General features: G+C 40.4%; 2 protein-coding genes across 13 annotated transcripts in view; both read left to right on the top strand.

Annotated features, from left to right (window-relative positions):
- Positions 1 to 8,233, top strand: part of baz2ba (bromodomain adjacent to zinc finger domain, 2Ba) — an 80,340-nt gene extending 72,107 nt beyond the window's left edge. For 6 of the 10 annotated variants that reach the window (XM_041047266.1, XM_041047644.1, XM_041047555.1 and 3 more), the window contains 14 exons: positions 449 to 523; positions 620 to 851; positions 938 to 1,000; positions 1,501 to 1,645; positions 1,935 to 2,755; positions 2,888 to 3,140; positions 3,397 to 3,552; positions 3,852 to 4,012; positions 4,137 to 4,492; positions 5,110 to 5,245; positions 5,361 to 5,507; positions 6,094 to 6,398; positions 6,689 to 6,832; positions 6,990 to 8,233. In XM_041047266.1, the coding sequence (XP_040903200.1) occupies positions 449 to 523; positions 620 to 851; positions 938 to 1,000; positions 1,501 to 1,645; positions 1,935 to 2,755; positions 2,888 to 3,140; positions 3,397 to 3,552; positions 3,852 to 4,012; positions 4,137 to 4,492; positions 5,110 to 5,245; positions 5,361 to 5,507; positions 6,094 to 6,398; positions 6,689 to 6,832; positions 6,990 to 7,146 (3,151 nt within the window). In that variant the 3' untranslated portion in view covers positions 7,147 to 8,233. The remainder of the gene's footprint in view (positions 1 to 448; positions 524 to 619; positions 852 to 937; positions 1,001 to 1,500; positions 1,646 to 1,934; positions 2,756 to 2,887; positions 3,141 to 3,396; positions 3,553 to 3,851; positions 4,013 to 4,136; positions 4,493 to 5,109; positions 5,246 to 5,360; positions 5,508 to 6,093; positions 6,399 to 6,688; positions 6,833 to 6,989) is intronic. The other 4 variants (XM_041047882.1, XM_041047799.1, XM_041047719.1 and 1 more) reach the window with 1 other exon arrangement.
- A 1,280-nt stretch (positions 8,234 to 9,513) lies between these two features.
- wdsub1 (WD repeat, sterile alpha motif and U-box domain containing 1) lies at positions 9,514 to 20,354 on the top strand. Of its 3 annotated transcripts, none has more exons than XM_041034182.1 (13): positions 9,514 to 9,548; positions 10,452 to 10,863; positions 11,439 to 11,626; positions 12,275 to 12,361; positions 12,982 to 13,075; positions 13,765 to 13,798; positions 13,927 to 13,967; positions 15,573 to 15,679; positions 15,810 to 15,827; positions 16,307 to 16,333; positions 16,760 to 16,939; positions 18,325 to 18,459; positions 18,618 to 20,349. In XM_041034182.1, the coding sequence occupies exons 2-13, from the start codon at positions 10,466 to 10,468 to the stop codon at positions 18,767 to 18,769; spliced, it is 1,461 nt and encodes a 486-aa protein (XP_040890116.1). In that variant the 5' UTR covers positions 9,514 to 9,548; positions 10,452 to 10,465; the 3' UTR covers positions 18,770 to 20,349. The 3 variants fall into 3 exon arrangements, with proteins under 3 accessions (XP_040890116.1, XP_040890108.1, XP_040890125.1); XM_041034174.1 differs by having other exon boundaries at positions 9,517 to 9,548; positions 10,447 to 10,863; XM_041034191.1 differs by lacking the exon at positions 16,760 to 16,939 and having other exon boundaries at positions 9,517 to 9,548; positions 10,447 to 10,863; positions 18,618 to 20,354.
- The last annotated feature ends 24 nt before the right edge of the window (positions 20,355 to 20,378 follow it).

Here is a 20,378-nt window from a genome sequence, read left to right as displayed (position 1 = left end):
TCAATACTTCCTGTACCTCTGAATTCACATAAATAAAAACACAAAATTAGAAACCAACACTCCTGTTCACCAACCACACACTGAAAGAACATATTCATCTATCACGTACTGTATGTGCTGTACATGAATGCTCAAATTATTAATTAGCCAATAATGGTATGTTTTATTGATGCAGTGGAGAATGCTTAATAAAGCCTCCACAGGGAGCAGTAATTGGCAGTAGAGTCCTTTTGATTGTAAGGAAATTATGCAAGTATTAATTTGTGCGCTGGGATACCAGCTTATTAAGCTTTTTACTTGGGCTCAAATAGCTGCCAGTTGCTGTGAGCTTTTGTCTTTTACAATATTTCTATATATATATATTTCGATATATTAGTTTCTTACTTTCTGAGAATAACAAAAAATATAGGCATGACTATAACTGACCAAATTGCATTTCCTCTTGCAGTGAGATTGACAAGAGCTTGGATCAGATGGCAAACATGAGAAAGGACAAGATCATTATGGAGGGAAAACTGAAGAAGTGAGTTTCTTTAATCCTAAAAAATAATGCTTAATAATTCTGTGTACACTATCATGCTGAACCTGTGTGTGTGTGTGTGTGTGTGTGTTTATGCAGGCTCAGGACCATTTATGCCAAACGTACTGGGAAGAGAGAGGCCAGTGTTGGTGTGGAAGAGAACCAGTCTGTTGGGACTCCATCCTCTGCTGCCAAACGCAAGAGGAAACTGGCTGGAGACAGTGACGATGATGAAGACGATGATGACGAGAGTGATGACCAGGCAGAGGAGGAGGAGGATGAGGAGGAGGAAGAAATGAAGAAAGTTAAAAAAGTGGAGACATATGACGAGGTAAAAAAGATAGATCTAGCTATATCAAAACTGGTGGGTTGGTGGGTTGCTTGCAAACATTTACTGTATTTGTTTTGTTCTATTAGGATGATGTTGATCAAGCCACAAGTGTTGAGGAGCTGGAGAAGCAGATAGAGAAGTTAGCCAAGGTATGTTGTTTAAAATATCCAATAGCTGTGACAAAGTCAGTACTCATTAACATAAATTTATAAGGCATCAGATAATAAATGCATGGTTGGTTGACACTGATAATGTGGAATTAAAAACAGAACACACAGCGTGATAAAAAAAAAGCCTCTTGGGGAAACAACTATGAAAATATAAACCACAGAAATGTGGAGTGTTATTGCCGTGTTTCATTTCCAAGCATCACTGTGCATAGTTATGCAGGACTGCTCTAATAAACAGTGTTTAATAAAAACAACCATGTTTTGTACATTTTATGAACATGCACACTTACATAGGGCCACTTAATAATGAGGACATTAATTAGCTTAATTAATTACCTCATTAGCATACCATGTAATGCTTAATATATCACAGTGATTGCAGAAGGACATTAGGTAGCATAAGTGTCTTTTGTTTTCCTGAAGGTCTGCAGATCAAAATAATGTATAGGAAACACAGAGTATGTTTTGTACCATTGCAGCAACATCATCAGACCAGAAGAAAGCTGTTTGAGATATCCCATTCTCTGCGCTCCATGATGTATGGCCAGGACCGTTACCGCCGCCGCTACTGGGTGCTTCCCCACTGTGGAGGGGTCTTCATCGAAGCCATGGAGAGTGGAGAAGGTATTTACGACACAGTGCACACTATGTTTGATGAGTCTTTATGTTGATATACTTCACACATACTCGCTATTTAGCTGCATGTTCAGCTGATTTCAGCACTATAAATTATGCTGATTATGTTTTACTTTATCTTAGTTCTCTAAAACTAATTTGAGATTGCATCTGTAAACTCTAATAATCTAGCTATTATCGTCCAGATGCAAGTGTAGAATAATCTGCTCTGTTGTAATATTAACCACCATAGTAGTTTTCAGCTACATAAACAGTATGCTCTCTCATTTCCCTGCAGCACCAGAGGAGCTGGAGGAAGAGCGACAGAGGAGGAGGAGGGCAGCGGAAGAAGTCAAGGTCAAAGAGGAACCTCAGGAGATTGAGTTGGAGAAGGAGAAACCCACCAACCTTGATGGGCAGAGCATCCGAACACAAGTTTTGGAGCAACAGAAAGAGGAGGAAAAGGAGCAGGAGGGGAAGAGGAACTCCCCAACTCTCTTCTACCAGCAAGCAGGCTGTGTATCCAAACTGTGCACGCTCCGGGACGTCAACAAGGACGTTGGAAAAGACACTGTGAAGGCAGAGGGCAAGGAGAGTTCCCATGTGAGACAAAACGGCAGCCCCTTGGGCACTCCTAATGCCACATCTTCAGTAACACCATCCTCCCCCACTCACAATACCTCTGAGCCTGCAGTAGCAGCAACCCCGTCCATGGTGACCACTAATGACTCTACAAACATCCCTCCCCCAGCCTCAACCTCTTTATCTGTCCCCTGCCTGCCAGCCCGACGTGAAAGCCCAGGGAACACTCCTCAGACCTCATCCCCTGCTCCATCTCCACACCTCTCATTCCAAGCCAACGACCAGCTGCTCAGAGTCCTGACAGAGAGGAGCGGACACTGGTTCAGTCTTCTTCCTCGCAACCCCTGTGACCTCTCTTCCCTAACCACGACTCCTCCAGGAGTACCCCGTGTGCCTCCTCAGTCATCCTCCACCCCAGCCAGGCCCAGATCTCCACCTCCATCCCCTGCCCTGCCTCTCACACCTTCTGCTGCCTCAGCCTCCGCCAGCCCACACCACCCAGCTGGCCTCCTAAACTACCCAATATCAGCCCTGCAGGTGAGGCTGCTGGCTGGAATTTAGACAGCTGTTATATTTGTTGTGTACCAGATCACCTGAACTGTAGCTCTCTGTTTTGTCTCCTGCACCTCCACCTTCGTCACTCTTTTGTTTTTCCTCTTTTCTCCCCAGGTGAAGTCAGGTGGTTCATTGCTAGGAGCTTCTTTTGGAAGCTGGCCCAGTGGTATGATAAGTCCCAGCCTGCCACTGTGCAGCAGCCCCATCCCTATGCCGGGTCACTCTCTGGAGGGCAACACAGCAGCAAGTGTCTCCAGTAAGAGTGAATCACCTTTACCTCGTATTGAGAAAACCTCTTCCATGCCCTCTCCTGCCTTGGAAATGCCCAAATCCCTCGACCACCCCGCACCTCAGCCCATCCCAGAGGGTGAGTGACAAAAAAAAACACTGGAAGAAATTAAAGCAGAGACCATGATCAGCCCTCATTTTTTAGTTGAAAAGAATTCACCTGCCTGAAAAGATTTCACTTGCCTGAATAATCCAAGATAATTGGATTAGGGAACGTTCTGCTCTGCTGTACACGGTTTCATTTGGGTATAACATAGCTGAATGAACCACCTTTTTACAGTGATGTATATTCAGTGTCTTCGAGCTTACATGCCTGTTTGTGCTCATTGTCTCAGAGATGCTGACAGGGTGGTGGCGAGTTTCTGACGTCGAGGAGCTGAGGGCTTTAGTCAATGCTCTCCACAGCCGAGGCATCAGAGAGAAGGGCCTCCAGAGGCAGATGCAGAAATACATGGAGATCATCCCCCAGGTCTGCACCAAACACAAAGACGGTAAGTCACTTCTTCTGAGCACATAATCACTGCATATAATTGGTTTCATTAACAAGACTGAGAGCACGTAGAAAGTAGATTATTTTATAGTAATAAATACAGATTTAGTGGGCTGTCATTCAAACTTAGAGGCATGTCCTTGTTGAGCCCTGAATACACTGCTAACACTGCATTATTTATGACAGAACTACATTATTATCTGCCTGTGTTTGGCTAGATTGTTCATGTGTTTACCTGCACTGTTGAGTCTTTGCGTGTGTATTCATGGTTGACCGATATCTGTCGTGTCGTCCATCCAGTGGCCATGATCGAGCTGTGTGAGCTGGAGGAGAGCCAGGTCAGTGTGGAGTCGGTGCGAGGCTGGTGTGTCGAGGAGCAGGCAATGGAGATGGACATTGCCGTGCTGCAGCAGGTAGAGGAACTGGAGAGGAAGGTCACCGCAGCCAGCCTGCAGGTTAAGGTAAAATACTAGCACAAGCACACAAATACCCACCTATGTGTTTCGTTGTGTAAAAAAATATGTTAAACATATGGAGTGGTGTGACCAGAGGTCAGAAGTCTGAATAGTTCATTTCCTCTCCCAGGGCTGGACGTATCCAGACCCTCAATCTGAGCGGGAGGACCTGGTATATTACGAGCACAAGCCCCCCACGAAATCAACAGCAGCATCAGCAAACGCGGGAGACAAGGACTCCAGGGATTCCAAGGATTCCAAGGACTCCAAGGAGCATCCAGAGGAACGGGGAGAGAAGGGCGGGGTGATGCGTCACCCGGACAACCCGTTGGACATAGCAGTGACACGTCTGGCTGATCTGGAGCGCAACATCGAGAGAAGGTACCTGAGGAGCCCCTTAGGTACCACCATTCAGATCAGGCTGGATAATGTGGGTACGGTCACTGTCCCTGCCCCCGCCCCATCCACTAGTGCTGACAGGGAAGGGTAGGTCATTTCTCCAACCAAAGCTCCCCACTCTCCCACTAAGACCCTTTTCTCTCTCTCTGTGTGCTGTATGTTTCCCATATTACTCAAAAAGTGAGGGTCTTTGCTGCTTTCACAGCAGGTTTTTGTGGTGGCTTGTGGCATTTTTGTTTGTTTCTTTGGTCTTGTGCAGTTTTTTGGGTGGGCGGGGGCGGGGGCTCCCCTTAGTTTCATTTCCTGTTCAGGCATTGTTTACTGGCATTATTTGTTTTGTTTTTTTCTGCAGTCATCTGCATGGTGTTGTGCATCAGTAACCTTGGTTATGGGCATACTCATGGCTCCCACTACACAGTAAACACTTACACAGGTTCTACACCTTCACTCTTTCTGCATGAACGTCCCCTTAACATGACAAAATTGGTGTGTACCTCTACCCTGCGCCCTATACCCCCCAAAATCCTCATGCCTGTCTCTGCACAGCTGGAGCTCTTTTTATGGTCTGCTGTCTCGTTGGCGGCTGGCTCAGCTGATACAGTTTACTGCTTTTTTGTGTGTATAAATTCTCCCACATATTTGCATATATGTATCCATTTTTGTTTCTCATCACCTTCCCATCATTCCTTATTATCTTCTCCCAGCGGTGAGGAGGAGGTGGCCCACGGTATGAAGGTGTGGAGGAAGGCCCTGAGTGAAGTGCGTAGTGCTGCCCAGTTGGCCATGTGTATCCAGCAGCTGCAGAAGTCTATTGCCTGGGAGAGGTCCATCATGAAAGTGGTGAGCAACAGATTAAAAAAAAAAAAAGCCAAAACATGTTTCCACCTCATTAATTTAAAACAAGCTCTATTCAGGAAGTGTGCGTTTGTTTTTAATGAACGCCCTTGTTTTGTAGTACTGTCAGATGTGCAAGAAGGGGGATAATGAGGACCTCCTCCTGCTGTGTGATGGTTGTGACAAAGGCTGCCACACTTACTGTCACAAACCCAAGATCACCAGTATCCCCGAGGGAGACTGGTACTGCCCGGCCTGCATATCCAAGGTGTCAGAACCTTTTATAATGCAACGTCATCTGCCCACAGTGTTCTCTTAAAATCCAACAATTTTCATGCTCCAGAATTCTTTCTTTTATTTAACTTTTTTATTTGTAGGTGTACTGTAGAGAGTTGAGAGGAAATAAGGGGGGAGAAACAGAGATAGAGATGCAGAGAGAGAGGTGTTTATAGTATTCATGTATCACAACCACCAGGCCACCAGGACATCACTTGCTCAAAGAATTCTCATCAGCTGTAGGAATTTTACATTTCTCCATAGTTTTATTACAGTATCTCTTAACTTTTATTGTCTGCAGCATGGATTTGGCATTTATCCCATTAAGTGACAATTAAACCTTTAATTCCTGTTAATACTATAGGAAGCTGGAAAACGAGATTTTATTGCTACTGTGACAGAATGTTTTTATGTAGATGTAGCCTGGGAAGAACTAAATAACATTGGTGGTGTATGATTGATTGATCTGATATTTTAGAAAAGGCCAATATTAACATGATAAATTAGTTTAAGTGGGCACTGTACTAATATTTTTAATTGTGCCAGACCTCAGAGAATTCATTGTTTACTCTGTGCAGGCAAGTGGTCCATCCCCTAAAAGCAAAAAGCCCCCAAGCAAACCTGTAGCATCCAGCGGAGGAGGAGCTGGTAAGAAAGGTGGAGAGGCAAAGAAGAACGGGAAGCAGACAGGCAACGGGGAAGTATCGGAGGACGACTCGGCCAGTGCCAGCAGCACACCCAAGAAAGGAGCAAAAGACACCAGCAGGAAGAGGAAAACTGAGGAGACCTCACCTGCTCTGCCAGCAGCCAATCAGGAGAGCAATGTGTGTGTGAAGCGAGCCAAAACGGCTAGAGACAACAATAGGGACCTGGGATTATGCAGGTATGTGCCCCCGGCATGCTCGTACTTGTCTTTCTGTTGAATTCTTCATTTAGTTATCACCTTCTTCGAAACAGTCCTACAGCTGCTGCCATCAACTCTTTTGTATCTGTAAGTTACAGGGAACTGATGTGTTTTTACTTCATCTGTAAATAAGAGTCTTTTGTGGGTTTTGTGTGTGTGTGAACAGCTTCTCTGTGTGATAGCCAAGGGTTTTCTCTAACAAATAAATGTATTGGTCTGTGTCCAACCATGTGTTTGTGTGTGTGTGTGTTTTTGTGTGTGTTCAACAGGGTACTCCTTGCTGAGCTGGAGCGCCATCAGGATGCATGGCCTTTTCTTACACCAGTCAACCTGAAATCGGTCCCTGGCTACAAGAAGGTCATCAAGAAACCGATGGACTTCTCCACCATACGTGAGAAGCTTGTGAGCAGCCAGTGAGTTCCCATCGCCTCTATTTGTTCTTTTTCTCCTGAAAGCCTTTAAAGTCAGAGAAGTGTTTTCCAGGAAAGAAGTTTCATTTACACCGCAGTATGTGACATAGCCAGTGTGTAAGTCGTACTTTCTCACGTCAAGTTTTTTGTATTATTTCAGGTATCAGAACCTGGAGACTTTCATCATTGATGTCAACTTGGTCTTTGATAACTGCGAAAAATTCAATGAAGACAATTCAGACATTGGCCGAGCTGGTCATAACATGAGGAAGTTCTTCGAGAAGCGCTGGACTGAGCTTCTGAAACAAACAAACTAAAAGTCTGTTCAGATCCTACCCATAAAACCATTCAACTTTTCATATTGGAGCACCAGGTTTTACTTTTACTTTTATTTCCTGATGGAGAACATGGCTTTGCAGGATGGAAGAAGAAGTTAAATCCTTAATAAGGAACCCATGGTGTGCTTAAGAGAGATGTCACCTTGATTAAAAAAAAAAAAAAAAAAAGTCATTACATGAGGTGCGCTGGATTTATTAATAACAGGGAAAAAAGCCCCAAAGAGTCCCAGAGAAATGGGGTGTCGTAGTGCAATACTATTCCCTGTCTCAGAACACTGCACTGAATGAATCCTCAACTGTCACTGATGTGTCTGCGCTAGAATACTTTCCACTACTTGTAAATAGTCTTTTGTTATTTAATCGTATTATAGTGAATGTATTTAATTTTGTAATAATTATTTATGAATCAAGGTCCACTTCATTTTCTATGAAAAGGAAGAATCAGCTGAACTGCTTTGAATTAAAAAAAAAAAGGAATGTGTCTTTGTGTTGTAATTTTTCTCCCAAATATCAAACAAAGCCAAGAAAAAAAAAAAACTGTTTACACTGTTCAGTGCTTTGGGGCATCAGAGGACTGTATTCATTTGTTCAAACTGTAAAACTGCATTTATTTACAGGAACAGCAGAGGAACAGTTAGACAATGGTGATTCATGTGTATATACTGTTTATTAATGTCAATATTATGTCTTGTTTGGAACGATGTGTAAAAATTGTTTAAGAATATTAAGATATTGTTTATGCCTTAGAATGATTGTAGCATTCTATTTTAGTGAACGTGATGAAAACATTATCATAAATATTGTTTGTACAGTATATACATATCCTCTGCAAACACTGTGGTATCCTTAATCTTGGTAGTGCCTACCCTTCCAACAGGGGCATGTAGGGGATGTTATTGTTTTTAGTTTTCATTCTTATGACAACATTATTTTTTTATATGATTTCAATCCAACAAGGCCTCCAAAGTTGGACAGTGACACAGAAATCATTCCTCACCATAGCAGAAGAAAAAAAAAACGGAACAACAAGCATTTGGTTATGCTTCCACGATGCATTTCCTCGTAATCTGCCACAATACAGAGGACCTAAGGCCATTTGTAACCACTGTGTTGAACCTTGCTGTGTGTTGTGGCCTGATGGAGGCAGCTAGATTTTTTTGTACCCAAGTCAAGAGTACTTGAAGTTACTTTATTTAAGATATTGTGGAATAAAAGTATCATTCTTTTGTAGGAGCTTTATTTTTCACTAGTGTGTGGCACGGACCTATTAAAAGGATGTTTTTCAACGTAAATGACTTAAACTTGTTTTATTTCCACTCCATCCTGCAGAAATGCAGAAACCTTTTTTTGTGAAGTTGTGAAGGTGAAAAACAAGAATATTAATTTGTATATTAGAAAATTATGATTGTCACTTGAAGTAATTTCAGAATTTAGTTTTCATGTCACTTTGGAAGTAGTGGCAGATGTAAAGTAAAATTTCCAATGGTTTTCAAGTGCTCATGATAACCCACTTAGTTTTAAAACAAATAATAGTTTCATTTCATAGGATTTTAAGTGAGGCATGAAGACAATAAAGTTTGGCTTCTGTTTGTCAAATTTTAAAATATGGAATTTTGTCAATAAAGAGATCAGAATGATGATACATTTCATTGACTTACATTTCAGTAAAAATACCAAATAAAATAAATTCAAAGTCTGAGTACCTAATTTCCTGTTTGTAAAGTTATTAAGGCCATACCAAAAGGTTTGATTAAAAGTACCGTTCCCAAAAAGATGAGTTATAATTTCATCTGTGTTCAGGCAGAAGAAACAAATAGGTGTGGTGGGTGAGGGGGTCAGCAGAGAAGATAGAAAACATCTGCTGATGTCTAAGGGTCAAAAGCTTAAGGCCTTCATTGACTACAAAGGGTTTTCCACAAACTATAAATAATGTTTTTTTTTTTTTACATCATGTGTTTATGTCCAGTTATTTTTTAACTAAACCTAAACTTTGGACATTGAGTGTTGAAAGGGCTATATCTTCCATACAGGTCTTTCTATATTGATGTAAGCCTGCTCAAATTAAAGCTGAGACTTGGCACTTTAATGTAGTGTCCATTAGTTTATCTCAAGTTGAATGTGCTGAGGCTCAGGGCCTGAGGAACAAAACAAACTGTCCAAATACTTATGGTCAGGACTGTGTTACATAACAAAAACAGACGTACAAGATAACATGCGATGAAAGGGTTAAAAACACCAAATCATGTCAAATAATTAAACATAAAAATAAAAATAAAATAAAATACGTGACACGGGTGACGTAACCCTCGTTGCGTCACGGTCAGCTGTTCGATCAGGAAGTAAACAAACACTGAAGTGAAGGGGCAGCACGACGGAGCAAGGTGGGAGACACGGTACCGCTGCAGTAAGATGCAGCAAACGTTTCAGATAGATTTCACTCTGTTTATCGCCTGAGTTTGCTTGTCTGACTGTTTTGCCATCGGTTGTTTGCGCGCTGGTGAAAAATAATAGACACAATAACAATGAAGTAGGAAGTTGCCTCTCGCCTCTGATGCACCGTTAGCTTTAGCTTTAGCGACAGCGTCTACAGCCACAGCAACCCGATGGCGTTTTAGTTGTTTGTCTACAGGTAAAAAAAAAAACAGATAAAAAAACCAAAAAAAAAAAAAAAAAAAAAACAAAAACAAAAAAACCAAACAAACAAACAAACAAAAACAAAACCCACTGAGGGGAAAAAACACAGAAGACTTCATGGATTGTTGACCTAACATTTGTGTCTAACAGTCTGTTGAAGTGATTGTTATACACACACTCTGTGTGTTGCCATCGTATTTAGGGCTGCAACTAATTATTTTAATTCTATTTTAATGTGCATATTAGTTTGTTGATTATACGTTTTTTTATTTTGTCTATAAAATATCAGGAAATTATGTCCTAAAAACTGTCTTGTACTGGAACGTTTGTTTACTGATTGACTCAGTATCAGTGAATTAATCGATTAATTGACTAATTGTTTCAGTTCTTCTGCTGTGTAAGGTTAATTGTCAACATTAATGGCCCTTTCAAGCTGATGTAGGTTCCTCACAACCTGCATCTGCTGGTTGCTAGTCAGTTTATCCTGTGTGATGTTTCATAGGGGAAAACAATTAATTCTGCGTTTAGAGAATATTGTTATATCATGTCTTTGTGAACCTGCTCCTTGGTTCAGGTTTTTGGATTAAAGAGAACCACTTTTCCATTGTATAGTAAATTTATTTATCTGATTCCCTCTGTGTGAAGTTTAGGGCTGGCTCTCGAAATGACGTCTCTGATTTGCACTTTACAAGACCATCGAGACGATGTCAACTGGTGTGCCTTCTCAGCCAAACTGTTAGCCACATGCTCTGGGGACAAAACTCTCAGGATCTACAACACCCATGACTTCTCAGAGCTACCTTTCTCACCGCTGTCAGGACATGGCTACAGTGTCCACTGCTGCTGCTTCAGTGCCTGCGGACAGTTCCTCGCCTCGTGTTCAACTGATGCGACCATTGTGGTCTGGTCCATGGCCGCAGGTGAGATTGAGGCCATCATGGAACATCCTGGCCGCAGCCCTGTCAGGATCTGTGCGCTCTCTCCGGACTCCACCCACCTGGTTTCTGGTGCATCTGATGGCACCTTGGCTCTGTGGGATTTCCCTGCCAAACAGCTGTGCAGGTAAAGTTCAAACGCTATATTTCTCTAGAGCTCAAACTTCTAGAGCTCTATTCTTCTCATCAATTTATTATTTATTAAATAAACAATTTATTAAGAGAATTGTTTTGAGGGATATGTGCAAGTTCCAGCCTCTCCAATCTGAACATTTGTCTCTTTTTGCTCTTTTATATAATTGTAATGTGAATGTCTTTGAGTCTTTGACTGTTGGTGGGATAAAACAAGTGATTTGCAGACACCTCCTTGAGCTCTATGAATTTCTGATGGTCGTTTTTCAGTATATTTTGACATTTTGTAGGCTAAATGTTTAATAGATTAATTCGTGAAATATATTACATATAGATTAATAATGACAACCATCTGCTGACTGCAGGTCGTTTTTATTCACGTATACAGTGCAGTCAACAAAACAAGCTGAAACCTCAGTGCAAACACCTCTCCTTTCACCACTGTTTGCACTTGTATGACACAATATTTATCCAGTTCCATGCATTATTGGACATGAACGATGACAATAAAGCCGAAATGAAATGAGAGCTGAGCTGTTAATGCGACTGCTGTTGGTTGTGTTTGTGAAGGACCAAGGCAGTGAACGACGCAACAATGGTAGCCGGCTCCTTCAGCCCCTGCGGCCAGGTATTCATGACTGGTTCCACCTACGGAGACCTGCGTCTGTGGGACCTGGACATGAACCAGCTCCATGCAGAGAAGAATGCCCACGACCTTGGGGTCACCTGCTGCACCTTTGCTCCCAACATACTCAGCGGTGGGAACTTTTGCCGGAGAGAAGAAATCATAAGAATAAAATCTGAACTATATTTTTGAACATGAAATAAACATGAAACTGCAACCTGTAAAACTTGTGCTGCAGTTTTACCATTTGCATATCTATCAGCATATTTACTGATGACACTGCTGTGATCAGCTGGGTTTGACATAAAGCATGCAAATCACCTAGTTACAGTGCTGCTTGCTTTGGGATATGTGATAGTAAACAGAATATTTTTGGGTTTGGCTTTGTGTTATTTAAAAAAAAAAAAGACATTTGGAGATGTCCCTTTGTTCTCTGGGATTATATAATGGACATTTTTGCTATTTCTGACTTTTTATGAGACAAAACAATCAGTTAATCAAGAAAATAATAAGCAAATGAATTGATAATGAAAATGAAAAATCATTAGTTGCAGCCCTTGATGGTGTAAAACTGACATCCACCATTCTCTAAGGTTTGACAAGGTGTTAGTGAAGTTGTGTGTGATGAACAAATAAGTCTGTTTGGCCTTTATCTAATTTCACTGGAGGGGACAATAACATATACCCAGCATCCGCCCTACACTGAGTACAGTCTAGGGTTTTTTTTTTTTTTTTTGGTATCACACAATATTTTTTTGTTTGTTTGTCTTTGTCTTTTTAGGTGGTCAAGTTGTGCAGTTTCGTCTGGCATCCTGTGGCCAAGACAGTCATCTGAAGATCTGGGCCATTAACAAGTTCAACTCTGGAGGTAGACTGATCTTTATATTTTGGAAGATCCCACTCTCTCTCTCTCATTCTCTTTTCCTCTTGTGATCCTCTCTGTCATAAAACCTGGTTTACCCTTGTACACTCTTCCTGCGTTGCCAACTTTGAGCCACACAAAACAGAATTTGACCACTATTTTAGTATATGTATCAGGCGTTGTTATAATCTGAGCAATGAATAATTCAAGGCACGGCTCTGTTGGAGAAACTCTACTCTGCATCTAAACTAGAGGCAAATCTGAGGCTAATATTTAATATAATGTAATATTTTAGCACCAATATATCAAGACAAATCACATTTTTATTTTAATCCAGAGTAGCTGCTAGTCCAAGCCCCTTTTTCTGTGTTTTTCATCCTATGAAGTGCTTGTATTTGTGCACATATTTTGCAGTTTAAATGTATTCAGTGGCTTCAGTGACTTTTTTTCATGACCCATGGTCCCATAGTGGATTTTTATTGAGATGATGTCACTCACAGCACAATCTAACCTTGATCCAAAACCTATCCTACCTGCATTATGTTTTGCTGGTCAGTTTGACATCATTCAGTGGGAACATGTGACTCATTTGTGTGTATACCTTCGGTTGTTTCTCTCTCTTGTAGCCTACAAGATGCAGCTCCTGCACACATTAGCTGGCCAGTCGGCTCCGGTCCTCTCCTGTGCATACTCCTTAGATGGGCAGCTGCTTGTGTCTGGGTAAGATTTTCAGTAAAGCATACTAGGGAAATGTCATCCATTTTCCAAAGAGTACCTTTAGGCTATTAGATTTGTCCATGCCAGTGTTTTATAAAAATCAACTTGCTGAGACTTGAAATTTGTTTGAAATAGGTAATCCATCACTGTTACGATTTGCTCAGTTTTACTTTTTGCCTGAGTCATGTTCATATTGCAAGGTAATGAAAAAAAAAATCTGAAATCAGTGGTCAAGTAAATTATATACAAGCTGTATTTGATGGGCTAAAACATGCATGTTTCATGTATGTTTCTAAAAGATTCCTAGCCAACCTGATTCCCTCAAGAAAATTCACAAGAAATTGCGATAGTTTCTATAATTAGCATTTAGCCATATGCTAAATCTATAATTAACATGAATCTCTTGATGTAAAATAGATCAGAATTTATGTCTTGATCTATTTAGGATCGAGAGACAGATGTAAAAGATACATTATTTGCTTGGACACAGAAGTAGGCCACCCTCCACACAAATATAAGAGTGCAGTACTTTATTGGAACCACTGGAGGGAGACATGCATTGCTTTATTCCTCAGTGAGTGAGTAGGGATGTGGTGTGGATAAGTGTGATGTGTGAACATACTGATCTGTATAGATATTTTATTAAAACATTGCTTACATAGCTAAAATTTTATCATTTTTATATCCTTCAGCTCTGTGGACAAAACTGTTACAGTCTATGATGCTGTAAGTACCTCTGCTCTATAATGCTATCGCTTAGTAGTCGTAGGTTTTACCATAGACCTAAATCACAAACTGCTGCTTCACTCATAACATTCATGCTTTGTTTTGCGCAACTATTTGTCTGTTTGCAGAAAAATGCAGTTTTGCTTTATACGCTGAACCAGCACGACAGGTAAGTAGTCACTTATATTTGTGTAGTTATGTTTTGTTTACTGGATTTTCTCATTGCATGTGTGTATGAATTTGTCCCAAACTAAGTATGAAGATTTCTCTCTCATCTTTTTTGTGTCTAAAAGAGCAAGAAGATACTTTTTTTTTAAAATTAGACACAATGTGAGATCTTGAATATGTAAAAACATACATTTTATTACAACTGGAAATTTATTTTTCACATAAAATACTTTTAAAAAATCTGTTTGAAATCAGTAGGATGGGCAACAGTTTAAATTGTCTCTATGTGATGTTGAAAACCTTAAGAAATATTATTACATATTCATAATGGGATCATTCTGTGATCATTCTGGCTATTTTGTTTGGTATCTTTATTCTATAGATAACTGGACATTGTTTAATGAGACATTTTCAGACTATTGTTTTTTTGTTTTTGATATCAAAATTATTTAAAACATATAGCAAATGCATTCAGGAACTCATTTACAACAGGATATCAGTTGTAGTGAAGGCAGAGACAGTGAAGACAGTGCTGTCAATAGACTGTGATGCAGTGTGGTCACAAAACATTAATTTTGCGTTTTTAGAAAAAGGTAGGACTGCTCTCACTGCATCTCTCCCCCTACACACACACTCACATACACACGTACATGTAAGCCACAGCTGAATGATCACACTTACAAGCTATTTATACGTCCATCCAGCCACCTGTGATTGAAAGGCAGCAAGCTCACTTCCTTTCAGTGGGGCAAATGAAAGTCATTTTGTAAAATCACAAACTAAAGTGGAAGTAGACGAGGCGAGTTGGGTGAAAGGGGATAAAAGCCGAAAAAGTAAATCACAACACTTGACAAAATGCCTCCAGGAAACTCGTTTGACTTCAGACAAACTGGTGATATAACAGTGTGAGAGTATTTTGAGGTTAGGTTAGTGCATGCCTTTCTGTCAATTCTTATTGGAGGTTTTAGAGACATTGTTTGAAGCCAACTGGCTTTTGTGGATCAACATTTCTGAGCAATCCAGCTTAGGTTTCAGAGAGATTGTCCTCATTAACGTTGCCTTGACTTTCTTGAATCTACTGAAAATTCGGTTTTAATCCTTATTTAAATCTTGGTGCAGCCTTTTAACGTGGTAAGCCATCAGTGAATTGACCGTCTGATGGAGAACATTTCCATCACTGCTACGTATTTAGGTCTGGTATCGAGCCGTAGTGCCCACCTTTTAACCCTGTGAGAGCTGAACTGCAGCCTCAGATCTTTAGGCTGGATCCTTACGGCTGCTGCAAAGCTCAGGACTAAGATTTGAGGCTTTTGGCTTCAGGCGTCAGGCTTTGGATAGAAATGCATGCTCACAGAATTACCGTTATCCTTACTTCTTACTACTTACTTTCACAGATTTGGTTCAATCTGCTGTTTTACGAACATCAGTTTTACATTTTTCCCCCCAGTCCTCTTGATTTGTCTTTTTAATTTATATATTAGTTATATATATTTACCTTTGATTGATAAGCCTCTTGTGTTCAGTCTTTTTTGGTTATCATTCAGAGAAAGTTACATCCAATCATTAACGGAACCAACATTAAGGTCATTACTGTCATCTGCTGCAGGTACGTGACAGCATGTGCCTTCTCTCCCACTTCACCACTAATTGCTACAGGATCTATGGATAAGACTGTAAACATCTGGAGGCTGGAGGACGGCTGCAGTGGCCATGGTGGTAGAAACACACACACACACAGATCACTCAAATAACCTAACATCTAATCTGATGATTAATTGCATCTGTTTTGTCTAATCTGTTTTTGTGGCTGCCCCCTTTACTACCTCTTGTGTCCAATGGAAAGGCGGGAAGTCATTGTCTGGTTAGTTTTTTTCTTTTTAACTCAAATACTATTTTTTTTTTGACACTTGAAAGAAAGGGAAAAAGTTGCTTTTATGACAACAGTCAAGCAGCTAAATGGACTCAGCAGCCATAGGCCAGGTTTTTATTGCTCTAGTCTCCATTCCCAGGTGGCATTCTGCTTGCACTCAGCTCTGAAAAACAGAAAATCTGCTGAAAATCTTTAAGATGCTGTGTTTATATTCTGCTAAAGGTGGCTGTTCTGAAAGAGACGTGTAATTTGTAGACAGTTAAATCTTCAGAGTTGCACCTCAGTGCTAGTAGCTTTTATCTGGTCAGGTGTAGAACTTATTTCATGTTGTTGTGAAGGACACAGGTGTTGTGTACAGGAGTGCTCCCTTTTCCTTACTCACTCCTCATCCTCAAGTGGTGCAGGCTTGCTCAGAGGATTGCATTGCATTACTTACATTACAGTTACTTTTTCCTGTTTTTGTGTTTCAGAGGAGTCTGCTCTGACATCAAGTGAAGGTAGGAAGGAAGAAAATACGCCTTACTGTGTAGTATATCACACCAGGGTACCTTTAAAAAAATTAAGTAAAAAACTGTAGATACACCACTCGTCATACACTGTCTGCACAAAAAATTATTTTGGCATAATTAAGAATGACCATGTTTTTCCCAGTAGGTACCAAGCCAAGGTTTGGTCTTGCATTTCTGTCTGCAATGTACAAGCTCCTTTTCACCTTGTAGTTTCATCTGGTGTCAATGAAAATGTCGATGAGACCTCCAGACATTTATTTATATCATTATACAAGCTGTGCTAGCCACAGGCCTCTAATCAATAAGCAGTCAGCAGGATTCCAGGACAGTCTTGCACCGAGGATATTTGTACATTTTACAAAAGGCGCTGCAGCTGTCAAGGACTGACCGTCTTGCTTTGACTCAACCTCTCAGGGAGCACCTCAGCAGGCCGATCGAAGCTGCTGGTGACTGATTGGTCGGAGGAGGATGTGTCAGAGTGGCTGGTGGAGGAAGGCCTCGGGGGATTGGTTGACAAATTCAGGGCCAACAACATAGATGGGACTGAGCTGCTCAGTCTCACCAAGGAAACACTGGCGTCAGAGCTGCTCATAGGTGAGGAAGACAAACATCACACACAGCTAGCGCAGCGAGTGCAATGCCACTTCTTCAGTCCCTCCTTCTGTCATAGTCCTAAGGCTTCCTTTTGTCTGAAATGTAAGAATATAAACCCAGTCTTATGGGAATTACACGGCTGGTTTCCTGTCAGAATGATCATGAATGTGTGCGGATTAGGATTTTTGAACCTACTTACATGGATAAAACATGGTGCATTAAATCAAAGTAAGGGTGAAGGAATGAATGAACGTTGATGGGTGTTTTTACTGAGCAAGATTACATAATATTAGGCTGCACTGGAAAAGCACTCAGCTTTGGGGCTTCAGCAGTTTTGACTTTAATCTGGAGCACTTCATCAGTTACATAACCCAATCTCCAAAACAGTATTTCCCATAAGGTATAAAGTGGATTCACACCTAATATCATTAGGCCCTCTTGGTTATTTCTGAGTCTTTTCAGAAATGGCGTTTTTCAGAAGTTTTGGTTTATCAGACTTGGATCATATTTCTCTTTTTTTTCTGTAAGAAGTGCAACTACAACGCTGAAGTAGGAGTGTTATGTTGTTGATGTCAGTCTACCAGCTAGGCCAGCATTCGTCATGTAGTTGTCGGCAAATGTTTGTTGTATTGCCATGCCGTCATTTCCATCCCACAGTTGCTGTCAATCACTCCTCAGTTTACACAGCTTCGGTGCTGTGACAGCTTGTGTTCACATTGTTCCGTTTTTAGTAACGTAGCATGAATCCCACTTTTTTAGCAGAACTAACTTAGAGAACAGTATTGAGTAGCAACACGTTTCATCTACTGCAATGAAAGACAGATAAACAGGCATATTTCTCAAAGGTGGGAGTGAAATCAATAAATGTACTTTCCCCCTAAAGAAACAGCATAATAAAATGAAACAGAATGTACCAGTCAGATTTATCAGGGAGTGTACAAAATGTTCGAAAGTTCAGCTGTAGTTAACTCTTTATTTTGTGCTGTCATTCATTTTTAAACTTCAATAAATGCTTCAAATTTTTCTGGCAGTCACGTTCTGCTAAACAATGTTACTGAAACGAGAGTATTCAAACTAAATAGCACTCGAGTGCCTGCTTAGCATTTAACTTTGAAATGGACAGACAGTCAGCAGACACGGTCTGCTCCCACCGTGTACACTCTCACCCACGCTCACATTTCCCATCCAAGAGTGAAAAGTGCTAAACGCAGCAATAACAAATGCTCAAAACCTTGATACTGATATCATTTATGTTAGTGTTGTGGTCAGTTCACTCCTGTTCCGCTTGATATCCAGTGGTTTCTGTTACAAAGTCTTAATTAGTCCTTTTCTCTTCTGGCACATTTCCTTATTGTGTGTGTATGTGTGTGTGTTTGTGTCTGTAGAGTCCGTAGGCTTGCGCAGTAAACTCCTGAGGAAGGTGGAGGAGCTGAAGGGTGATTCAGTGTGCTCAGGTATTCCTGATGAGTTCCTGTGTCCAATCACCAGAGAGCTGATGAAGGAACCAGTCATTGCTGCTGGTAAGTGAAGGCGACATTTTCCACTTTGCACAATATACATATAATGACATAACGTGTTAGTTAGTGTCAGCTCATGAGACACAGACTCCAAAGTTGTTTGTTTCTTCAAAGTGAAGGAGTTTGTGCACCTTAAATATAATGTGCACATTTCCCAACAGATGGCTACTCATATGAGAGAGCGGCCATCGAGAGCTGGATCAACACCAAGAACCGCACCAGCCCAATGACCAACCTCCCTTTACTGACGACCCTGCTCACCCCTAACCACACCCTGAAGATGGCTATTGGCCGCTGGAAGACCAGCCACTAGCATCTGAAAAACCTCTGACCCGGTGATCCCCAAATATTTCACCTGAAACAGACAGAAACCAGAATACAGTGCTCACAGGGATCCCACAGCATTACAGGTAAAGGTGCGTGTGAGTTTATTTCATTTGAGACATCTGCACATCATGGGACTTTCTTTGGCGGCACTCATTTATAAAGCTGCATTAAGCAATTTTTGGAGGTGAGGTTGCTAAGTTTATGTGTGTGTACATTAGCACTTGCCACAATTACTGTTTAGCTTTTTCAAATTCATGGAAGAAAAAGCAACAGTGCATTAACATTTAAAGAAATGTTTTTTTTTTTTTTTTTAATATTCCTTTCTCTTCAAAAATCAACAAAATATGTAACTTGCCCAGGGGTACTAAATCATCTGCATGCCACTGAATGTATCAACAAAAATCCTTGTGAGCAAGGCAAAAGAAAGCACTTTCTACTTAAAGAAAACAAACTTTGATTGGGAGGCGTTTAGCTTTCTGTGATTTTTTTTTATTATAATTTATGACTTTTTAATTGATTGAATAACAGAAGAAAAACAATGAGCTGTAAGTTTCTGAAAGCTACACAGAGCTGTAGACTGTTGCTTTGCAGTTGGATCAGCAGCACTAAACACCCCTTCACATCACTGTGTGCAATGTTAGAAATATTACTTAATGCAGCTTTAATTGAAAATTAGTGAAGCTGGTTCCGTTCAGCAGTGTAACAAGTTAGCATTACATGTTTTTCTTTTCTTTTCTTTGAGATTGTCTGAACATTGCAGCACCTTACGTTTTACAAATCCTATGGGAATAGTGCTTGGACAAAGTAGTTTAGCGTTCACTTCCCTGTGCAAGCTGACATCCAGCATTTGATGAAATTACTGATACTGAAGACATTTCCGCCATATTCAGCAATGTTCACATTTTTATACAGGTAGTTTATTTTGGTGGCTTGGTTAAATGTCAGTCTAGATAAGTAAAGTTATGCTATCCATCCATACACACTCCGAAGCATAGGCAACATTTCATGGATTATACTGTGAAAAAAGGTAAATGTAGAAATGTAGTCCTCCATTAATATTTTATTATACCACAATAATGTTGTGGTAACATTCTGTAATCCATAGTATGACTCAAAAGGGGTATATAACAGCTATGGACATACAGCAATATAAGAAGTCTCTTAAAGGTTTTTTTTTAGCCTTGACTTTGACTGTGCTCTCTGTGTCCAAATAAACCAATAAACACTTCATATGAATATGTTCTCTGCTATGCAAAAATAAATAACGTATACTGTGAATATTGAAGCAATCAAGTCAATATTACATTATGACAAGAAGTTTCCAACATCATTTACATCTTTTTTTTATCAAATGTACCCAGAAAAAGAATCTCAAGTACACAAAGTAATTTCTTTTGAAGCCTGTAATGCCGACAGATAACCACTTACAGGGAAATATATAATCTGCAAATATAGTGTACACCGTACAAATATAAATGTTTTTTAAAAGACACTTGACAATAGAAATGGTCATATCCTGCAACTAACAGCATGAGGTTCTGTATATTCGTGCACAAAGCTTTCTCTGACTTCTATATTTGATATAATAAATTAAA

This window comes from Toxotes jaculatrix, chromosome 1 (assembly GCF_017976425.1).
Source record: "Toxotes jaculatrix isolate fToxJac2 chromosome 1, fToxJac2.pri, whole genome shotgun sequence".
Classification (NCBI taxonomy): domain Eukaryota; kingdom Metazoa; phylum Chordata; class Actinopteri; family Toxotidae; genus Toxotes; species Toxotes jaculatrix.
Note: the sequence above shows the minus strand (reverse complement) of the source record. Positions and strands in the feature narration are given on the sequence as shown.